The sequence below is a fragment of the Tetranychus urticae genome, chromosome 2 (assembly GCF_039701765.1).
Source record: "Tetranychus urticae isolate SD_2017Ah chromosome 2, NJAU_TeUrti_SD_1.0, whole genome shotgun sequence".
Lineage (NCBI taxonomy): Eukaryota > Metazoa > Arthropoda > Arachnida > Trombidiformes > Tetranychidae > Tetranychus > Tetranychus urticae.
This window is the reverse complement of record NC_142959.1, coordinates 7,561,873-7,585,787: the sequence shown is the minus strand read 5'-3', so window position 1 is coordinate 7,585,787 and position 23,915 is coordinate 7,561,873. Positions and strand designations below refer to the sequence as shown.

Sequence of the window (23,915 nt, the reverse complement as noted above, 5' to 3'; positions counted from 1 at the left end):
AGAGAAATGCGGCAGATGGGCGGTGGATCAGTCATGGTTTGGGCAATGCTGTTGCCTAACGGTATTGTTCATGTTTTTCGAATGATAGGCAGGATCAATGGTCAGTATTACACTGATTTTCTTGAAACGAATGCTCTTCCTATTTTTCGAAAGCATTTTGGACGAAGAAGATACTATTTCCAACAGGATAATGCAAGTATCCATAAATGCAAGCATTCAACTGACTGGTTATCATCACATGTACCTGCTTTGTTGAGTTGGCCATCCAAGTCACCTGACTTGAATCCAGTTGAAAATGTTTGGAAGATGCTTGTAGACATAGTTTACGATCGTCCTCCTTACCAAAACACTGATGAACTGTGGGAAGGAATCAAAGAAGCAGCAAAAAAGCTCAACCAAGAAAGAATTGAAACTACATCTTCTTTGATTGCAGGAATGAGCTCAAGACTAGTGAAAGTGATCGAGCTAAAAGGGGAAATCATTAACTGCACAAAAATTTCCAATCAGAGATCAAGAAGATAGTCATTGGTCTATTGTACGAATAATTTTGTCCATTTATCTTTAGTCATATTTTGTTATTTTGTTCATATTTTTTTGTAAAGTTTTTTTTCAAATAATTTTTGTTGTTATTTTCAAATTTTATATCTTTAAAAATCATTATTCATAGTTGAAAAATAATTTATCATTATATTAAATTCATAACAGACAAATCAAGAGGTGTACGAAAAATTTTGTCCAGCACCATAGCACATTTTTTGTCGGGTAAGACAATAAAGAAAATTTGATTCAAATTGAGTTTTCCTGTTGCATAGGTACTTGCTCTGGGATAAAAAATTAAAATGATGAACTTTGATTTCTTTTCTTACTAACGTGTGGATATATATAATCCCATTGTGTGAGACAAAATTCCACTCTTTCAGTTTCAGTTTTTCCCCAATCATCGATGTTTAGTATCATTGCTGACATCTTTGCTTGGAATGGTTTCCATTTAGTTTCACCAACCATTGGAGGCTCACTGTAAATAAATAATGAATCAAAGTCATTTAATTGATTACTCGATGAAATGAATAGACTTACCCATTTTCAGCGAAATGAGCCCAGATTTTCATCATTTCACGACTCAATGAAATATCTTTCTGTGAATAACCAGATTTTATCAGAGGTAAACCGAAAACATATGGAATATCAGATGAATGAAATGTTCCCATCCATTCGTTAAAAAAAGAAAGATAAGCTTTTGGTCTCTGTGTGTGGAAATAAGCATACACTTTACCGCCCTGTTTGCCTAAATTAGAAGCATATTGATGACCAAAGATATAAGTCGGACAAACAAATAAAAGGTCACTGTAAGCTCTTTCAAGTTGAGCTCGCAAATAGTCTGAATTGTTAGTTTCTGGACCAATGTAGAGTTCACGGAAATAGTCAATTGATTTAGAATCAAAAATACGTTCCAAAAAGTTTGTAGCTTCATGAAAAGATATGGGCTGAGGGGAAAAGTAATCGAAAGCTATGGGATCGATAGCATTCATGAACATTGAAGCTTCATTCTTTTCAACGCCCAGTAAAAGATCAACTGAATTATCGTATAGTCCTTCTGCAAGAACTTTGTATGGTTCGTATGGAAGTAATGTGTCACCAACTGTGAAGGTAAATGCTACTACTCTATTATCCAGACCATCTAGAATTTCCTTTGCAGTCAAATTTTGCATGCATTCAAGAACGTCTTCTGATTTTGAACATGATGTTTTATTATAGAGTTTCCAAGAATCAGTAATCAATGTATCTAAATCATGGTCTATATAAACTGTTCCTGACTGAAGAATAGATCGTTTGAAGAGCCCTTTGGAAAGTGGGGACAATAGGTGAGCAGAGATTGACATAGATCCAGCAGATTCACCAAAAATTGTCACACTATTCGGATCACCACCAAACATTTGAATATTTTCATGAACCCATTTCAAAGCAAATAGTTGATCTTGAAAACCAATATTTGGAGGAATTCGAGGTTCGTTGGCTCCAAAGTAGATGAAACCGAATGCATTAAGACGATAATTCATAGTAACAAGTACAACATCGTGTAACGGGACCATTGGAATACCTTCAGTGTCAGCATTGCCAGATCCTGTTGTAAAAGCTCCTCCATGAATCCAGAATAGTACTGGTCGTAGTTTTTTTGATGAGTTACTAAAAGTTGATTCAGTCACATAGATATTAAGATAAAGACAGTCTTCGCTGGTCCTTTTTACGTTAATTAAACTTGTTGGTTGGAGACATGCTGGACCAAAGTCAGTCACTGATTTAACCTCAGTCCATGGATCTGGTTTAACTGGTAACTGTAACCTCAACTTACCAACCGGAGGCTTTGCATAAGGAATACCGAGAAACTGGTAAACACCAATCGATTCATATTCAGTAACTTTACCTTGGATAGGACCACTAGTCAAATTAACTATTGGAGTTAAATGAAGCCCATGAATGGGTGAAAAAATGAAACAAAACAATAACAAAATATTCATTTTAAATAAACATCAATAATGGGAAAATTTTCTATTTTTATAAAGCCAGCTCACTAGCAGTAAATTCAAATTATTATCTCAAAAAATCAGTATCCTATGATTAGGTACAGAAATCAATATCGCCAATGAGATTGCTGTGAAACAATAGAATTAAAAAGTCAAGTCGTTCTACAGAAATGATTATGCATCAGATGAGTCTGATTTCAATGCTCGCAGTTAAAGATACATATTTCAAAATTTACCACCGAACATATTTTTTTTAACAATTTATAGCTGAAATTTTGTAATGCTATCTTGATGCAACCAAATACAAATACTTATATTATTAATAATATGATGTACTTTCATTTTTATGCATGCTGCTGACAAAAAGAAACTCAAACTAAAAGCATTATTTTATTGGCAAAATGTGCAAGCTGTGTTTGACTTTTGAATTTTATCCAATTCAGATCATTTTCGTTATATGGGCAAGGTTGAAGTTGTACATTCTGTGCATATGACTTCATCCAATCTTTATTCCTTTAGACTTCCAATTGCTTCCTTGCTAATTATATAATTATTTTTACATTTGTTCATTGCTTGAACGCGAAGAGTGCTGAACAATATGTACTATGTCTGATGTGATCATCATAGAATAAGAAAGAAACTCCATGGCTTTGAAAATTCATTTGAAAAGTAATACATTCATGTATCATATTAATATAACATTGCAATTTCAAAAACTTTCCTTCAAAAGGTACCTTCTAATTTGGCACGAACATGAAACTTTTTAAACTGAGAATCGAATTTCAGTTTGTTCTTATCAAAATTGATTCAGCATGAACCCAATGTAATAATTAATGAGAAACATAATCTCATTAAACCAAAACATTGAGATAGTCATTCCTTGCTACATATTTGAGTCATGTGGGTTGTTGAAAAGCATAATGTTGTGTAATCGCATGTTTATGTGAACAGAATGAAAGAGTGCCAACTGTTCAATTGTCTGAAGTCAGATTATCAGATAGCCAGTAAAAAGATATCATCGATTAAATATTCCTACCCAAACAGGCTAAAGGCTTACACACAGTTTTGCTATTATTCCCCCTATTTCAGCTTGCGGATTCTTGATTATTGGTTATGATTATTACCATTGTTTTAGCTTATCTTTCTCGGAATTGTTTTTAATTCCGAGTACTTCAAGATTAGTGATTTTCAACTGATGCATCTTTTTGGTGCAAATATTTAAATGACAAAGACAGATGACACTGGCTGGCTGTACATATTTCGCGATTTGCAAGAGCTTTACTTTCACGAAGACAGAAAGAGCCATTTGCATCGAAGTTGAAATAATCTAAATGACATTGAAATTGATTCATTTCCCTGATTCACTTACCCATTCATCAATTATCATTTATTATGCAATAAAACTTTTCATTTTCACATTGGCTAACAGTTAACGTTTAATGATTTTGATGGATATTATCATAATAATGATGCTACATTAAGAAATCTGAAAAAAAAAGTTTTTACTATTTTCGTGCCAAAAGAAGTGAAAAGAAAGAAGAAAAAAAAGGTTTGAAAAGGCTTAAACTAGGATTTAGTTTAGCATCAATCATGCGAAATAAGTTTATCGAACTGTCAGTTTAAGGCTTATATCAGATCTCACCAATATACTGGTAGACAGTAAAGTGGCTATCGATTTTATCATTTACACCGATTGATCGTTCTAAACAGTGTTACTTGCATTTCAATCCTTTCATTTTCCTTCCTTTGACTCCTTATAGTCATCATTATCATCACAGTCTCGTAAGTTGAGAATGAGAGATAAAAGAAGATAAAATGAAATTCCCTTCAATTTTACGGACAATTTGAACCAAGGAGAGAGTGTGATGATGAAGATAAGCATTTCTGTCAAGACAATTTATCCCATTCTGTAAAACTTGATTGTTTATTTTTTTGCTCATTTCATGATGAAAAGATTCAAAGTTTCATTGTTTACATAATCAAATGCAATTTTAAACTCTAAATACAATCATTAACGCTCAACAATCACATCAATACAAAATTGTGAGACGAGTAGAGTAAAAATGGGCGAGAAAAGAGTCTTTTTCTTCTGCATCAATTGAAACTTTTGTTTAGCTTTTCTTGTGTTCAAAGTGTTCAATAATGGTTAAAGTTGAATACGTGAATCGATTAATAGGATTGAAATTGAGTTGACCAGCCTTTGGATTGTTTGACCAATACAAATGTATACTCGATAATCATTCTCGAAACTGATGAAATTCTCATGAAACTTAACAGTATTTGAACAGAAAAGTAAATGTTTAAATGAACAACTGATGTGATTGTAGGTGTACAATAATAGTTGGACCTTTTAATGGATTCCTTGTTCAGTTGATATTGTTTGTTGCGACAATTTTATTTTCCTCTTTTTACTTTACTTTGGTCGATTCAATTTCGTTTTTTTTTCTTCATCAATTATCATCACCCTCAACATGGAGTAGGTGTCTGTTTGTCTTTAACTAAACAAGTTGAGGTGAGTTGCGAGAGATGAAATGAAAAAAGAAAAAGGAACCCAAAAAAGGTTAAGAGAAGCAGGAAGATGATGAATTTGATGATTGAAAAAGCATTTGATGGTCATTAACTTAATCCAGTTGTATTACAGTTTTGATTAAATCAGAGTTGGTTTCTTTATAAATACAGGTCACTATCAATAATAAATGCTATTTGTCTGTACTTTTATTACCTTTATTGCCATTATTAAATTGATATTTTCATTTCCTTAAAGCTCAAGATCAATGTTAAACGAGTAAATAAATGCTATTGTTTTTTCGCCTCCAATGGTAATTGCTTCATTATTAGTAGCATCTTTGTCCTTTTTATTTCAAAATTGACCATTAAGTTAATTCTTTATTCCTCTTCACTCCTCTTTCGTGTTCATCATTCACTCCAATTACAAGCTTACCTGGATCAACTGAGTAAGATTCACTTTAATCCATGATTATATTAATATTATCAACTTTAGGCATCACTCGCTGCTACATTCAAATGCTTTAATGAAGCGATAATGTTCAGATTGTGATTATTAGACAACTAGAGTGTGTTTCCTATTTTTAAGGTGTTTAAATTGCTAATGCAAGAAAATAGTTTATGTTTGAAACTGACCAATTAGTCTCCAAAGCTCAAACTTTTATTTCACTGTGTTTAGTTTCATCCTTTCCCTTGCCGGATATTAATTGAAATTCAGAGTTTTACGTTTTTCGATTGTAAACACATTAACATCAACATGAAACACGTTAGCAAGTGCTCAACTGTAAGTATTATTTAATAACTAACTGCAACGAAAAGTTATATGATTTATCATGCAGGGTGAAGTTATAAGTTTTATCACATAACTTCGAGTCGGCAGTTAGTTAAAAGATTTCAGTCAAGACTAATTGATGTGACTATCCCAATTTTGATTTGATTGGTGACCATAAAGACTTATCAGCTAAAAATGGTCAAATCTAGATTGACACGAAATTATAAAATCTATTTTTCTTAGATCTCTATAGTCTCTCTAATGCAAACTGGTGATACCTGTGGCTGTTAAATGTGCTGTTAAACAAAATAACAGGTTGATTAAATTACATTTACCAGCACAGAGATTTAACTCATCAAACTGAATAGTTGTTTAAAAACATGAAGCATTAAAAAATTATGTGTTTAAATTGAGAAAGAGAAATGGTTCAAATTATTCTCCTCTTTCTTTATTCTGTCTTGACAAATACATTTCTTATTCTTAACAATGGACAGAAGGGCAAAACAAACTCTTTGTTTTAACTAAAGGATTATTGAGGAGAGTTGAATGTTGACTCCAAAAAGGTAACTTGAAAATGAATGTAACTGGTGCTTCGTTAATTGAATTTAGTACTTAATTAATATTCATTTAAATAAATTTTAATTTCAATTCAATGGAAAATATTGTCAACCAAATGATTATCATTAATAAATGATTTCAAATGGTCTCAAAATGTTACATACATTTGCATCATCCAGATGGCGCTAGCTTCAGTTGCTACTCAACAAACTAAATCTTGAATAAATGTTAACTTCGGGTGCAATAAACTGCTTTTAATTGTAAAAAGTTATTTGTTGTTTGTTTTCGCTCTCAAAATTAAATCATGTTGACTTCATTATCAATTATCATGAGCAATTATCATAAAAAAACTATAAAGGGCACATTTTTGTACAAAAAATCGTCACAATTGGATTGAAAACTAAATAATCTCTAATATTATTGAAAGGCAGTAAAATCTTTGAAATACATTTCTAAAAAGTTTCAAGTTTTCATGATTATCTTTCGGGGGAATCGAAAAAAATTCATTTCTTGAAACAATCGGCTCTAAACTAAAGACCAAAACAACGCAAAATTGGCACAAAAAGTAAACTAAAGCAAGTGAACACTAAAAAGTCGGAAATGTAAAACTTATCAGTCAGAGTTTTTTAAAGATTAATTTTGAAAATGTAACTTGACCAGTCAGTGCAAAGATGTTGTACTAATGATTAGGACAAGAAAAAACATCCCACACATAACCATGTTTAACAAAAGACAAAAAATTGAATAGAAATGTTGGACTGAGAGAAGAAAAAATGAAAAGCGACTGCGCTCGAGATACAAAGAGAAAGAGAGAGAAAAAAATGTAAATCGAATCGTCTGCTCTTCTCATCCTCATCCTCATCTTTTCATCTTCCGCTGACTTTTTTCTTGCTTTTACTTTTTTCTAGTCACTTTCCCTTGCATCGCATCCAGCAAAACATTTATCCTCTTTTTTGCTCTCCATCACTCAGTGTTATGTACACTTGTCATTTCATCTGCTCATTTTCCTCTTTCTCATCCTTATCACCATCAACTTGATTCTACTCGTTTTTTTCTGCACCAACATTACTCTTCCTACACTCATCTTGACTCTGTGAAAATCTCATAGGATAACAGTGAGAAAAAGTGATACAAGTCACTAACTTTTTTTTCTGTACTCATCAGTTTTCCATTCTCTTTGGTATCATCATCATTATCATCATTTTTGTGCATCCTTTAACATCACTTTTCCACATGTTTTGATGTCCTTCATGTATCCATTGGCATCATTTTCCCTCCAAAAAGAGAAATGAATCATCTTGAATCACAAATTGCAATTTAATTTGATCAACAGATTTTCTGGTTCTTTTACCAACTTTCAATTGAAACTTTCAAGGGAAAAAGGATTTAATTGAGATACAAGTTGTTAATCATTTTCAACCTTAATCATGGTTCCTCAACGAGAATTTGGAACCTTATCTAGTGAATCATTTTTAATCTCGTTAGTTGAAAGGATTGATAAACTTTTACTCCATGATGGCTTTCGAACCAAGAAAATGTCTCAAGAAGTTAAATCATTGGAATTTTGGAGAAGCTTAATTGCAGAATGTTTATCAACCTTTTTCTATGTGTTTCTTGTTTGTGCAGTCAACATTTCATGGACAGGCTCATTGATTGGCCATACACCCAATTGGATTGTAATGTCACTCACAAGTGGCCTAGCCATGGCCATACTTACCCAGTGTTTTGGTCACATTTCGGGTTCTCACGTTAACCCAGCAGTCACTTGTGCTTTCCTTGTAACCCGTAATATAACACCATTGAGGTCAATACTTTACATTATCGCTCAGTCAGGAGGAGCCATTGCTGGTGCAGCTCTGCTTTATGGGTAAGTTAGCTTTGTCACATTCCTGCTTCACCAATCTGTAAGCTTTTGTAAAAGCAAAACTCATGCAAGAAAAGTTTGAACTTCAAAATCGTAACATGGTAAAAAGCTGTATACAAATTTAGATGAATCAGACTCGTTCTGTTCTGTCATATTAGGCTCACATGAAAACTCTTGAAAACATCTTGAAATTATTTACTTTTTACATTTTCTAAAAGTCTTACTGAACACTTGAGATGAAAAGACAAAGTTTTGTATGCGCTTTCCCTTTTGTTTGACTTTTGTAATTTTACGTAAATCTTTTTTAGCAGTTTCACTTGAAGCTGTAAAAAGATTTAAAGGTCGGCGAAACGGGTGAGAACCGTTTTCTACTGACCTTAATCAACAAAAAGTCATCAATTAACTTCCTAACCTTCTGCTTCATTCTTGTTTTTAAATCTTGACCAGGTTCTTCACTTGTCGACTTAATTGTCATTTTTATTACCTTTCAACATTTGTTTACCTTTTACTTTCCTTTTTACACATTTAAATGTTTCATCGTTTCGATCAAACTCGAATAAAAGCACGAAAATTTTTCGATTAATGAACAAAATTTGAAAAGCAAATGTTTTTGTACAAAAAAAACATTTACAACTTTATCATCATGAAATGTATACAAATATCAAATCAATTTTAAACCACCACTTGATTACATTCAAAGTCTGGTTCGTTTCTTTTTACAATAACAAGACGAACTTAATTTATCAATGCCTTGTTTAGAATTTCATGTTTTTTGTTTAAGATTTTATCGAAATTGAAATTTGAATCAAAAATTTTGAATTGTTATTTTAATGCAGTTTATGTTGAACGAGTCGCCCAAAGTTATCACCTCAATGATCAATATTGGTTGCTAGCAGCTGAATCAATTTCCTTTGTGTTACAACAATGATGCAAAATAACCTGATAGAATCGAAGCAACTGTGACTCATCTAAATTAGTCATGCTTTGAGTCAAATTTCTGAAACATTAATCTTTACTCTCCATGTTTCCATCACTTTAATTGGTAAACCATTAGAAGGGTGAAGTTTGAGTTTCAATATTGATGCAAAGCTAAACAAAAGATTCAAGGTTAAAGGTTAACAAATCTCAAAATATTTCTCAAATCGAGTCCAGACAAAGATGAATCAATGCAGCATCGGCAGCGATTAGTGTTGAAGTATCCATTGACTGGCTTGCAATGAACAACATGAGTTGGGACCGAGCGGACAAGTTGAACCAAATCACTTTGGCAATGATGTAAACTACAGTCCAAGTTGGGTTCAAGTGAATCGTAAAATGACTCTAAAGGTGGTGACTGTCGATTAACTGAAGGTGATCGTCTTGAGAGTGAAGGAGGATAAGATGAACCTGGTGATGAATCTTTTGGGTTGGCTGTTTGCCTGTTATTAGCCTCGGTCAATTCAATTTCATATTTGACTCGTTCAAAGATTGATAAACTTGAATTGAAACAGCATTTACAATTGTCCGAGTTTCCAACTTTGATGCAAGTAATTACTTGAGATGGAAGTCGTTTAATGGCTTTAACCTGGGCACCATTACAGGAGTGATGGAGACAGTCAACATCAAATAGGTTTGATGAAGATGAACTGGACAAAGGTGAGTTTAATGATGAACTTGGTGAAGAAGATGAAGATGAATCGTATGATTTAGAGGATGGGAAAAGGTTGAAAAAGTTTGACTCCAAGTCAAGTGGATTATAATGATAATGATTGGTGTTGTTGGTTAAACTACGTGATCCATTGTTTAAACCATTAAATTGTGAGGTTAATGTTGATCGATTTTGATCATTTCTACGATTCGGTTTAACACAACATTCACAATCACCGTTCCCATGAGGGTGACATTCACCATTAGGATCAGCCAATGAGCGAATTGCTTTAACCTGATAATCATCACAGTTCAACACTTTGCACAATTTATCGCTAGACTTGGGTTTACGATTGATGTAAGTTGAAATTGATTGATACAGATTATCCAATTCATTGCGATTCAATTGTCGACGAAGGCAACAATGACACTGAGTGTCCAACTGGTGACAGCGAACACTTTCACTAAATCCATCTCCACTTCGAATAGCTTCAACAATTTCATCTTCACATAGATTCAAATAACATGGAGTTGAATCAAAAATTGGTTCCACTGGTGGTGATAAAGTCGACGTTGAAAGGCTTTCCTTATTCTGTCCATCATCACGGTTATCATCCCATTCAGTTGAACACACAATCAAAGTAAACCAAAGTGACGTTAAAATGGTTCGTCCAAAGCATGAGGCAAACATGATTGATATCGATGAAGCTACGTGAAAAGACTGAGCAAAATTGAGTTTCAAAGCAAAGGTTCACAACTTTTTCCAAACTTGTACAACTTATAAGTTAAACATGATCAAGTTTCCCTTTTGCTTCACTGTCAACAATGGATTAAATTACTTAGAATTTGAACTTTTCAACGAATTTTTATTCATGGGAATTTGAATCTCACTTGAATCTCATGAAGGACTTTGAAGTTTTTTTTAATGAAATCTTTTCGTTCATCTTCATAGCTTGTCCAACAACGACAATTTGAACAACAAGAGAAGAAGCAAAAAATAAATTAAAAAAGTTTCCAGTTGTAACATTACATTGACCATTATTATTATCGTAAATTATTATAAATTAAGTGACACTGATGATGTGAAATGATGATGATTATAGTTGAATGAAAGACAATTAGGTTCATTTTGTGTGCGTATTATTCAGCTTGACCATATAACAAAGTTAATTGGTCATAACCTTGAAAAACAAACTTTCTTAATGATCTCCAAATTTCATCATCATAATAGCCATCAAACTCATCAGCTTCTTATTTTTGAATGTTACTTTTTGCTGTTATCGAATAACTTGTCTTCCTTGAAATTGCGAGAAATGAAAAGAAGAAGAAAAAGATTATTTTTCTTCTTTTTACTTTTTGCTTCGACTTGAAGGTTCAATTCCTTCTTCTTCAATCTTATTCTACTTTTTTTTCCTAACAATGAGACATCAAGATTGTCTCAAGACTTTTTTTGCTTCAAATGAAAGCAACTGAACAACAACAATACCAGAGAAGGGAAGAAAAAAGCTAGCAAAGTTGATCTCTTTGTAGCAAAAGTTGATGTAACATAGACATTAATTGTTTATGTTTGCGAGTTTCATTGTTCCTTCTCTAACAGATAGTTACATCTAGCTCAGTTTCAACACTGTTCAATCTTGGGAAATCAACCTGAATCCCATGATAAGTTGTAATCTCTTTTTTATTGTCAATCTATGCCACTTTTTAGTAACAACTTATTGATTATCAGTCTTTGGTAAAACAATTTAATGACTAGGTTAGGTTGGGTTAGGTTAAGTTTAAATGCAAGTCCAAGTGGCATGAAAACTTCATTAGAAGCAAATGAACTCTAGTAACCAAATAAACAAGCAATGTTTGAAAAATGATGATGCAAAATAATTCAATGATTGTTGACCTCAAGAGTCAAATTTCTCATTCAAGGGACAAAGATAACGAAACATGAACTATTATTAATGAAATGAAACCATCGAAAGTCAGAGTTTAAAAGAAATGAGATTTTGGCTAATGATCGAGCTTCATCGACTTTTTGTTTGATACAAATTTTCTTGTGACTCAGGGGCGATTTAACAAATGTGACTTGTGCTCAATCAACTTGTTACAATGATGCAAAATAACCCAATGACTAACATTAAACTTTGAGTAGATCAAGTTTAATCAAACATGTTATTTTATCTCAACCCAAACCCTGTTACTCATCCAGTGACTGACTTATCAAAAAGTAACACTTTGCAGTCTGCAATACTGGATAAAACATAGAGTACCAAGAAAGACACTTTTAATGTTTCCATTAAACTTTTTCATCGCCATTTCCATTCTGAGCCTATTTAATCTGTTTAATCTTTACTTTCAATCAGTAATTGAATCATCAATCGATTCACCAAATTACCAATTTCGTCTTTTAAAGTTGATAATTTGGCAAGGCAAAGGAATAAAAGTGGCAAAAAAGAAGTCAATTTTTCATTTCAATCCAACCATTGAATACTATTTATAAACTTGTTATTGTTGTAATAATTTCATTGTAAACGACTTTATACTCAATTGTTAACTGTGGAAACAATTTCCAATTGCTAGTTACCATTGAGAAACCAAAATGATGAGAAAAACTGACCCCAAAAAGAAATTTGATTGTCCATTAAGATGACCATTCAACAAAGCCAAAACCAGGGTTAATTCAATGATTTTTTTCTTCCAAAATAAACATTGAATTTGAACGAAAAAAGAAACTGATTTGGTGTAAATGTACTCTGATAATTCAATGAAAATCATTGTTTATCGTTGCACCAATTATGCTCATCAATTTACCAATGGAATGAAATGAAATTAAGTCGAAATCGAATAAAATTTTCACGACTTTTTGTCCATTTTCAGCTGTTCGAAAAAGTTTTTATACGTTTCGATTTTTTAAACTGTTTGGTAAAAATTAAAATTGCAATTTTATCGATTTGTTTCCATAATCTATCAAAGATTGTCATTTGTTTCAACCATTTTTTCGACTTTCCCAATTTCTTCTTGTTCCAGTGATATTATTGAACTTGAGGTTTCCATCATGATTCTCATCTTGATGAGCATTCCAGTCATGGAGAAATCATGTTTTTCCACAAGTTTGATTTCTTTATTGCAAAATGAAACTCAAACACACAACCAAATTCCAAGAGGTTTGAGGTAATAAAAGTTATTGATTTTGATTTTTCTCCTTCTTTATTCCAATTCTGATTTCTATTCTGGTTTCCATTTCGGATCAAATGTTTGATTCCAATTTTCATTTCCAAATCTCATTCACTTTCAAATTCAATGAAAGAAACAAACAGATAAATGAGTTTTTGAAACTAGAAAAAGCAAAAAAACTTTTCTCTCTTTTCGTTTACCTTTTTCATTCAACGTAATTCACGATATTTCCTGTAAACTATTGAACACAAATTTTCATTAATAAAACACTTTTTTCATCTTTCATTTTGTGTCTCTCTTTAATTAACTTGCTCAACCAACAAGCAAACAAAAGTTTGGTGAAAAGGTGAAAGTTTCTTGTTTACCATGGCTGTTCAAATAAATCACTTGATTTACTGTGTTTTTAAATTGTTAACATTAATCAGATTAATGTTGATAGTTGACAGTTTCAAGTAATGTTGCAAAAATGAAATCTCGCCAAACGAAGAGTAAAGTTTAGGAAAACAATTAACTGTGCATTAATTTTGATTATACTTTTCATCATTTTTACTCTACAATTTAATCTACTTTAACAATGTTTACCTTAACACTTGAAATGCTTCAATTTTATTTACTTTCATTGTTAATCTGTTACCTTTTAATATTGCCTCATTAATAATGAAAATTGTCAAACTTTTAATCACCAATTATCATCACCTGAAAGTGCATCAGAAAAAAGATGAATCAAAGTCTAGAAAAGCGAAGCAATTTTCATGTTCGAATGTTCATTTAGATTTTTGCACAATGAAACTGAAATGCTCAACGCCCATGAACCTCACCCTGGTTCATTGTGCATTTGCATTTCTTTACTCAAACAGTTTGTAATATTTGTTATTAGTTTGAAAGGTAAAGTTTCTTTGGTGGAAATCAATTTTTTTTGTTGGAACTGCGTTTTCTTTCAACAGGTAAAATTCATTTTACTCATTCATGGAAGGTATTTTGGAATCAGTTTTCAACCTTAACTATTTATCAAGATTAATTAGACATTTTCTCAGGGTAAATGAGTTGACTGTGAATGATAATTGAATCAATTCTTGCCTTTCATTGGATTTCCAATTGGAATTGGCTACGGAACTTGCAAAGTTGAATGTGTGGAGGAAGCACAAAAAAGGCATTACTCGACATGTAAGGTTATAACAATGATAATAATTCAAGTCTATTGTTCAATGTTGAAGATGAAGTTATAATGGAAACGGAAGAAACGGATTATTCAATTTTAATTAGACTCTTATTATACTCAAATTAACTTGTGTTTAGCCTTTAATCAATTAGTAATTAAAAATAGTAAACAAGAGATGAGTAACTTTATTTTCCCGTAGGAACAAATGATTAACAATAATCTTGAGCTGTTGATGCCTTTTTTATTTTTGTCATTGTCTAGTTGAATGGGAAAAAATCTTTATCGACATTGAAACATGCATTGAGTGAAAATTGATTGAATATTTGCATTTTACAATAAACTGAAGCCTTGGAATGCATGGTCAATGTAAATTAACATTAGATTGTTGGTCAATTATGTGTTTTCAATGCCATTTCAGTGTCCAGGACATTTCAAACAACTCTTGCGCTTATTCATAACTTCATTTCTTATCTAGAGAACGGTTTGTGTCAGAGACTTTACAGTATTGAACTAAATTATGGTTAAAGTATTCAGGATTTTGAACTTCAAGGTCATTCGCTCATTCGATAATTAGAGGTCATTTTGTGTAATCGCGATTTCGGAGTGAATTGATCTGGCTTGCATCTGATTGCTTGTGTGGTTGACTAAATATTAAAATGCCTCGCATGATAACATTTTATGAGATGAGAATAGTTTTTTAGATAACATCAATTTTCTAACAACCTTTGAGCTTGGTTTTGGTTTTGTGTTTAGATCTGATTATGGTTTTAAGCAAAGATTTCACTATCTAGTAGCCACAGTGGATAAAGCAAAGTGATGCCAAAGTCGAAACTGAAACAGATTTTGTTTCATCAAGTTTTACAGTGCATTGAGATTGCAGTTAATATCCAAATAATCAGCAATTAACAAGTTGAAATGAAATCTTGAATGAAACCAGAAATTACCTGATCTGAATGAAACTTTATTTTTCCATTACCCTGATGAGTTTCATGACAGGGCATCAATCTCAATTCAACTCCTTTGAGATTGACTTATCAAAGTTGAACGTTGATTAGAGATGGACAAGGTTGATTAAGTTGACCCAATCTTTTTTGTTGACTCGCCACTCAATTTCCAATAAAAGCTGAGTAACCTCATCAACCTCTTAATTAATCAACTAATCAACGGCGACCCAAAGCGCAACAAAAAAAGCTCAACATCAATTGGCTATCCAAGTGAATATCAATAACCTAGACCATGGCGAGTCAAATGATGAACAAGAAAAGCAATTAGTGCAACTTGTCTAATTAATGATAAATATGATGAAACTAGACATGAACCAGTGAATAAAATGAACGAAGCAAAAAAGCAGAATCGTCCAGTTATCATGATGAACTCGATTAGCGAAAAGAAAAGGAAAACAAGAAAAAAACGAAAACAAAATCCCTTCAGAATTGATGTTTAAAATTGCAACATCAATTAACATGAATGTAAAGAGAATGAAAATTTTTCCATCCATGATAACCATCATGATGGTTCTTGATGAATAATGAATTCAACTGTCAATATTATGAAATGGAAAAAGGGTTATGAAGAGAAAATCTTTTTTTCAAAACTTTTTTCTCTTACCATCAAACAAGACAGAATTTGAATGAACAGCTACGAAATGTTTCGCTATTGCTTTGGCATCTTGGCATCAGTTAAATTAATTAATTTCATTTCAACATTATTTCTGTAAATATTTTATAACTTTATCTTTTTGTCTTTTTTTGTTTCACTTTCATTTCAACAAATAACAACAAAAAAAGGATAAAAGATTCCAAAATAATAATCAGTGAACCATTTTGATTTCATTTTTCACTCGATTCATGTTCATTATCTTTGATTTTTTTCTCTCTTTCCCTTTTGTTCCGTCAACTTATCAAGATATTATTGCTCACAGCTTCATGATTATTCAGAGTAATTCACTTCATGTTTCTTCTCATTTTATAGACAATTATAATTTGTAATGAATAAGAGTGGAAAATGGTTAAGATGAAATATTGGAGGCGAAAAAAAGTGTTATTACTTGTCAGATTTGGAAACTTTTCCAAGTGAATATTTTTCACTCCCAGTCGGAATAATAGTGATAACTTTAATTCTCGATGGATTTTGTTTTTAAACAATTTTTTGCCTTTTATGAAAGGAATTACTTCTTTGAATTGATTAGCAGTTGAATTTGATTCATTAGAAAATTGGAATGAAAAAGTTTATCCAATTTCTTTTTATCCTGTTTAACCTTTTCTCTTGAACTTGCAATTCTCAACTCTTTGAAGAATCAAATTTAAGGTCAAAACTTCGAACTTTGGATTTCGAGTTTCAAGAGATTAATTTTTGTTCATTTTCTTTTTTGGTTAATATCAATATTTTCCATCTTTTCAACCAGATTTTTCTTTGCATCTTTTGATGCTTTTCTTTGCCATTGAATCAATGATTCACAGAAAACTTTTCAACTTATTTATCTGCTCAAATGAAACTGAAATGAATAAACTAGTTTTGTATAAAATCAACAGAAAAAAGTTGTTTTGCTCTTTTCAATTGCATGAATTTCAATCAAAAAGCAAATGAAATGAAAAGTAAAATTTCAAGTTTAATTTGCATTTGCAGTTATTAGTTTTTGAATGTTGATAAATGTACAATCCAAAATTGGGCTCAACTAATCGATATCAATCCAAGAAGATGATAATGTTTCTTGAAAAGGATTCAATTCCCACAGCAATAAGCATGCAAATGTTGATCATGAAATTCAACTTTATCAATGGGCCAAATCACGACTTCAATTGTTGATGAAAACAAATAAAGAAAAATGAAAATCGATAAAAAAATCTCAGTTCAATGACAATGACTTTATGATAAACCCAAAAATATCAAGCGATTTCAATGATAAGTACTTTGAGAAGGCTTGGAAAACATCAGCTAATTGAATGTCAATGAACATTTCAATCAAACTAATGATTGTTTCATCAACTTTTTCACCCTTTTGAGATTTGATTTGTCACACGGAATGATATAAATTGAATGTAACAGTGTTTTGGTTAACATTTAAAAGTCATTAGCAAGTGACAGTCAATGGTTTATGTGCTGATGTCGAGAGTATAAAGTTTGATTCTTTGGGTTGTAAGCGATTGTTGAAAGGGAATACAATTGTCAAGATGATGAAGATAATGAAGAGTGAGAAGAGAGTAAATAATGAGAACTAAAGGCCAAGTGAATTGCGACTCTTTTTGCACCGCACTTTTTTTCCCTTCCTTTTGTGTCTCCTCATCAAATGATAGCCTAACATAAGGATGTTGGTTTTCCCTTGAGTCAGTACATGAGGCCTTAAAATCAATTATTAGGTGAAACAAGTGTCATTATTTGAGTGATAAACAAAATAACCAACAGATGAAGTATCAAATGAACCATGTTTACACTTTGGAAAGATAATATTAGCTGAGAAAATTTTCGATCAAATAATGATTCTAATACAATAAAGGATTAAATCGATTGGATTTGGATAAGTTTCGAGTAAAGAAAGTCGATGTTCATTGATGAATTTTCAATTTAAAGAGAAATGAAATCAGTTTGGAAAATGAATTTCGAGTTATTTATTGCATTAATTATCATGATGATTGCAATTTCATTTTGTGTTCAGGTTGGTGTAGTTGAAGAAGGAAATCTTTTTTTAGTTGGAAATTTAAAGTTTCCGAAAAGTTGATGCAATTGAATGATATTAGACTCTCCTGGAAATGTTACCATTTAATATGAGAATAAAAATGTTGCTTTTATTATTGCAGTTTGTTGCTCAAACAAAACTTATAAAGTAATGTTGATGAGGCGTAACAAACACCAACAGGAAGAGGCAACAATGGCAACACAAAAAAATGTAACTGCAAACAAAAGATGATCTAGTTTATCCTCCTTCTCCTCCGCCTCCTCCTTGTCATCCTCATCATCTTGAAAGCTCAACATCACTTGACCATATGTTGACATTCACACCATTTATGGTTACAAGTGAACCCCATTCAATGGGAATAACAAATTGAATAATAATCAATGGAAAATTTCAAATATCATAATAAATTGGGCAACTCGTTTGTTTCAAGTAACAATATGAGCACTTGAACAAGATAAACTAATAAGTTTAGTTGATCAAATTCAGTCAACTCAATTTTTCCCAAAAACTTATTGAATTAATAAATATTGAATAAAGATACATTTGTATTCAATGCATATTCAAGTAGAAGCCAACATTTATCGCAATCAAACAAAAGTTTTTCTTATTCAGTCTTTTATTTTACATGGATTTCTGAAATGCATGAAAGCTTCAAATGCAAACAGAAACAATGTTGAGCCAAAATTGAAGTAAAACTAACAGTTTATTGGAAGATGATGTTAATCAAATGAAAGGTTGAACTACGTTTTTCCCAGAGTTTGGCCTTCCTTTCAATGCTAAAAGAGTTGTGATTATTGTCGAAGTCAGATACAAGAGTTTTACGTGATGAAAGAGCTTCAAGAAAATGATTATGGAATGATAATTTGAATGTTGTCCTTAACCTTTGATCAATACTATTTGTAATATTTGTGCTCAATAGTACAATATGAAATGTCAAGACTTTTAAACAATCTTTCGAGTGATAATTTTTCTCGACTTACATCTTCTATCAAAATTGCTACAATAATACTACAAAACAACCCGATGGTACTCATAGTGTTGAACCCAAGTCATGCACTTTTAGCAACACCAATTAGTCTGAGCATAAACGAAGTTGTGATGAAATGAATTCTAGTCAGCGATCCAACTGTGGAGTTACATCTTAATCTACACCTTTGTCACAATATGACTCGATATTGCCCATTGAACCTTGAATCTACTGACGAGTGAGTTAACTGACAAGTGTCATCTCTATGCGTTGAAAGTTGTACAGTCTTGGGTTACCTTTCAATGTCGGTCCATAATGAGAGTTTTTTTTGTCGTTTTTTTCATTTCAAATCAGAATTTCAATTGACAAGATTGAGGTGAAAATTGAAAGGCCACAAAAAAGAATGATGAAGAAAGTGCAAAATATCAGATGACAAATCGCTTTGAGCAGTTTAACTTCTGTACTTGAGCTGATGATAGATAATGTTTGGTTGAAGGAACAACACGAAGAAATGATGAGGAAAGAAACAAAGATGGCAAGATGAAGATGAAGATGAAGAGGAACATTAGTTTTTTCTTACTTTCTTCTTATTTCTTAGTTCATTGTTTTTTTCTGGCTTGACTTTTGCCTTCATCTTCATTGTTATTTTACGTTTACTCGTTTTTATGTTCAATATGACAACAAGATTGGCTTAATATGACGTTAATAATCAACAAGAGAGTCTAAATCAACCAGTAAATGTTATGTTTACCCATCATGTTAACAATGACTTTGTTTTTGCAGCATTTTTGCCTCTTCTTTTCATGTTTTTCATTCCTCGTTTCAAGCATAATAGCATGCATTTCTCAACTTGCATCCATTCAAATTAATTTGCTTTCACAATAATTTGTTGCACAAAAAAGCAAAACATTATGTTCAACTCGAAACATTGAAAATTTACTGTTAATAACATGATAACAATTTTCTTGCATTTTCTCGTCATTTGTCTTTTCCAAAACTTTTCATGAACTCGACTCATCTTTAAAGTCATCTAACGAGTCTTGAAAATTCGTCCAAGAAAAAGGTTCGCATATCAATTCAAGTGTTTAACCCCAAGCCAAATGACATGTTGATCTTGAATGGTAAAGACAATTTTAGTTTCCTTTCAGAGCAAAATGATAAAAAGTATGCAAAAATGAATGAATTTCAGGTTAACAAGGAAAGGCCTGCGGCTTTCAGCAATTTGTGTAACAATTGTGATAAAGTTGATTATGAACAATTGGAACATGAAAAGATGTTGCTTGATTAAAAGGTATTGAATCAATATCAATGTCACTTTCAATGAGCATTTTGAATTTTAAGTGTTGCTCAGTTGCAGTTTCGTTTGAAAATTTTGTCGAGACACTTGAGTTATTGATTCCATTGGTGAAGCTGAATAAGATGGTTAACAAGAAGTTTACATTACTTCTTTACCTTTACCAACAGTGATTTTGTGTCTCGAGAAGAGATTCATTTTTGTATCTTGAAGTGATCAAATGGTTGTGATGATGATGAGGTTAATGAAGAATGTGGATGATGAAAGATGATGGAAGAAGATGAAATAATTTCTTGAAGAGGAAAGCTTAATTGGATGATGTTGATTCCACAGAAAATGATGCAGTTTGTTGCGTTTAAATGAACCCAGAACCCATTAAAGTTGTTCATTGAATCAAGAAAATGATGGTTACCTTTACTTGCTTTCCTCTCTTCTTTGCGACCAAAATTAATCTTTTGCCATTTCTCTTTGCTTTTCATCTTTACCTGGTAAAAATGAAATTGTCAAGACCCAGACCAAGTTGCGATTCAATCAAGATAATAAAGACAATTATGGAATCGAGTTTAACTAATTAACAGCAACTTTGATAGAATGCAATTGGAAAAAATTCAATTTCTATGTTCGATCAAATTGTACCAAATTCATTTTCGCAAGCATTGCATCTTGTCATCAGTAAATGAAGAAAATGATTAGCATTTCGAACTGCAATTAAAGTAAATTGTAAATTTATGATGTAAATTTGAAGCATTGAAACATTGTCTTTTGCTGCTTATTGAAGTTACTTTTGGTGCAAAGTTTTACAGCATTTTTAATTAAATGGTGTTGGCATCAAGGTTTGCATTTTTAATTGAAAAATGTCAACCTTCTTTTTCAATCAGAATTGAATTTGAAACAAAAGAAAAGGCAAGAGACAAAATTTAATCAAAATTGTAAAATGACGTTTCCATTTTTCGTGACAATTTGAAACTTTCTGGTTACTTCAACACTTTGATGGTTGATGAATGAGACAACAATACTTGCATATAATAATGCATTTTTCATCTCTAATGATACACTCTTGTTCATCTCATTTTCATCACTTTTTTCTTCCTCTTCTCGCCTTACTTTGCACAGTTTGCTCGAAAAGTCAGCTTTAATCAAGTTTCACTCGAGACAGACAGGTTAAGAAAGTAAAGTAAATCAAATCAAAATGATGGTTAATACTATGAAATGATGACAAATTACATTTTACATTTTCTTTTCTATTTGTTCGCATTTTAACGTTAAACTGTAAATTGGACGAGAAGATGAATAAAGAATTGGCTTAATACAATTTCTAGTGATAATGATGAGGATGATGATCAAAATTGAATGGATAAGTGGTAAAAGAAGAGACAACAAAAGTGAGAATAATGGTTTGGTGAAAAGGGATGAGAAATGAATTTATTTTGAGCTTTATTTTTGACACAAAAGGCGCATAAATGTTAATTTGGTTTAAAAGAGGAAAGACAAAAAGATGCATTAAGTTGATGAAACAAGAGTTGAAATTGGAGTGAAAAGAGATGAAAGAAAAGATGATCGGTAATGATATTAACGGATAAACACTGTTACGAGCAACTTAAGAGATTCAATAACTTTAACTAAACTCAATGAGTTAATTTCATTCGTTAATTGCATTAGAACCAATCAATTCTAGTTGTATGTTCAAAGGCAACTTTCATTGTTACCTTTTACGCTGACTAACTCAATTTACACTTGTTGGTATCGTATGCGCGACTTTAAATGTTGCTTCAAATTGGATCGAGATTTGCTTCCAAAATTATTTGCTTTTTTTGGATCCATTATTATAATACTTTGAAACTTGAATAATGAACTTTTAAATCACTAGATTGCTTATTGAATTCCGCAGAATGAGGTTACTCTTGTGGAATTGAAATGCAAAAATGTATCGAATTAGGTTCAGCTTTTAAACTTTTCTCATGACTTGTCTGGCTTTCAAAGCTTTTCAACATTTTCAGATTAATTGTTTAATTTCCAACTTTTCTCAGTGTCGGTTGATTGTGTGTCTCAATAGATTCATCCATTTCTTAATGGTTTCATCTTGAGATTGACATCATGTTAGTGAAATGAAATTTAAACTTTTTTTGTGGTCAAAAACAAAGCGAGTGTAAATGGTTTTTTGGCAAATTTTTGTTTTGCCCTGGAAAAGGAAAGGAAAGTAAAGGCAAAGATAACAGATGATATCGATGAGGAGAAAGTGAGAGTAAAAGTTTATGGGAAAGTGATGATGTTGGTTCAACAAGATGAAAGTGAAAAGGAAATGAGGACAAACCAATAAAGGACGACAAAAACGGAATGATGATCAAGATGATGATGATGATAATAATGAGGATACAAAGGGAAGCTCAATGGAGGGTCTCTTGATCAACTCTCAAAGGGAATAAGGTTGATTGGCTATTGACAGGTTAAACACGAAATTTATTGAAACAAAAAAAAACTATTTACCATTTAGAACGATGAAAAAGAAGAAGAAGGGAAAAGATGACAAAAAAAGCAAAACAACTAAACAGTATTTGCTATTCACTAGTTATTTCAAGTCTCTCCCAGAGGCCTACTGGGAGTTGACTTGTGCTTATAAGCCAATATCAATACAATCCCTGTGAATATTGGAAGATAAAGATGACGAGTTGAAGATTAGAAAATTTATTTCTTTTCCTTTCATTGATAATCCAATTATATCAACTTTCGACTAAAAAATTTTACTAAAAAAATCGAGATTCAATTTCTATTTATAATATCAAATAATGAATCCAAAATCTGCCATTGTATTGAAACTGAAACCTTTTATCAAAGAAGTCATTATTCAATTGTCATGGAAAGCTGAGTCACTCGAAAATTTTCTCAGACCTGGAATCGAACTCGAATTTTTCATCTTCAAATTTTCTAATTAGACCATTTCAAACCTTGATCTTTCGTTGAAAACTGAAAAGTTATTGAACTTTGTCTTGTTCCCTCTTCTTCATCTTCAAATCCATTACCAATATTAAGTGAAAGGAATGGTGAAAAGAATAGGAAAAATCTAATAATAATCTGACCACACAAACATAATATTCTTATTTCAATGATAATCAGTTTTGGAATTTATATTGGACTTTATTGACTTGAAATCCTATTACGGTTATAATATGAGAATTTTGGCTGAAGATTAAAAGATAGTCTTCAAGTTGAACAAATACTGTCCAGAGATTTATCTCTATTGATAACTTCATCATTATCATTTCAATGGACAGCATTTCATTCTTGCAATTTACAAGTGAATTATATTAAATATAAAAGTCTGTATTAACCTTTTTTATGGATATAAACAATTCCAATTAACTGAGTTAATCTTGATTAAAATGTTCAACTTGAAGAATTGAAAATTTTTCTGTTTACATTTTTCTTTAGCTTTTGTCTTTCCATTGTCATCAGTTAATATGCATTGAATTGGCAGACAAAAAAGACTGGGAGTGAAAATTTATTCTTCAATGTAAATGCTGAGATAACAAGAGAGGAAAAGGTTCAACTGATGAAATGGATTGAGAATCTTATTAGTTGACATTATTTGGATTATTTGGTTAAGCAGATTTTACTTATAAAATCATATTACATTCGCTCAACAAAAAAAAAGGTAGACAAAAGGGAAAAATTTTTGTTGGATGAATAATTCCATGCTCGATATTATATCCAATATGCATACAAAGGAAAGGATTGTTAAAATATTAGAAAAGAAAATTGGAGAAAAAAAGAAAAACTCAAATATTTTTGTTTGATAAAATAATTCTTGTATTATCA

At 31.6% G+C, this 23,915-nt stretch overlaps 2 protein-coding genes across 2 annotated transcripts in view; one reads left to right on the top strand and one right to left on the bottom strand.

The window, feature by feature from the left end:
- Window positions 1–832: 832 nt before the first annotated feature.
- LOC107366211 (acetylcholinesterase-like) lies at window positions 833–2,558 on the bottom strand. Its single transcript, XM_015933794.3, has 2 exons — window positions 1,078–2,558; window positions 833–1,015 (listed from the first exon to the last, which is right to left on the bottom strand). The coding sequence occupies exons 1-2, from the start codon at window positions 2,514–2,516 to the stop codon at window positions 835–837; spliced, it is 1,620 nt and encodes a 539-aa protein (XP_015789280.2). The 5' UTR covers window positions 2,517–2,558; the 3' UTR covers window positions 833–834.
- A 4,617-nt stretch (window positions 2,559–7,175) lies between these two features.
- The window catches only part of LOC107366212 (aquaporin-2-like), a 29,910-nt gene continuing 13,170 nt past the window's right edge, over window positions 7,176–23,915 (top strand). The window contains exon 1 of the mRNA XM_015933795.3: window positions 7,176–8,224. Coding sequence (XP_015789281.1) covers window positions 7,785–8,224 — 440 coding nt within the window. The 5' untranslated portion in view covers window positions 7,176–7,784. The remainder of the gene's footprint in view (window positions 8,225–23,915) is intronic.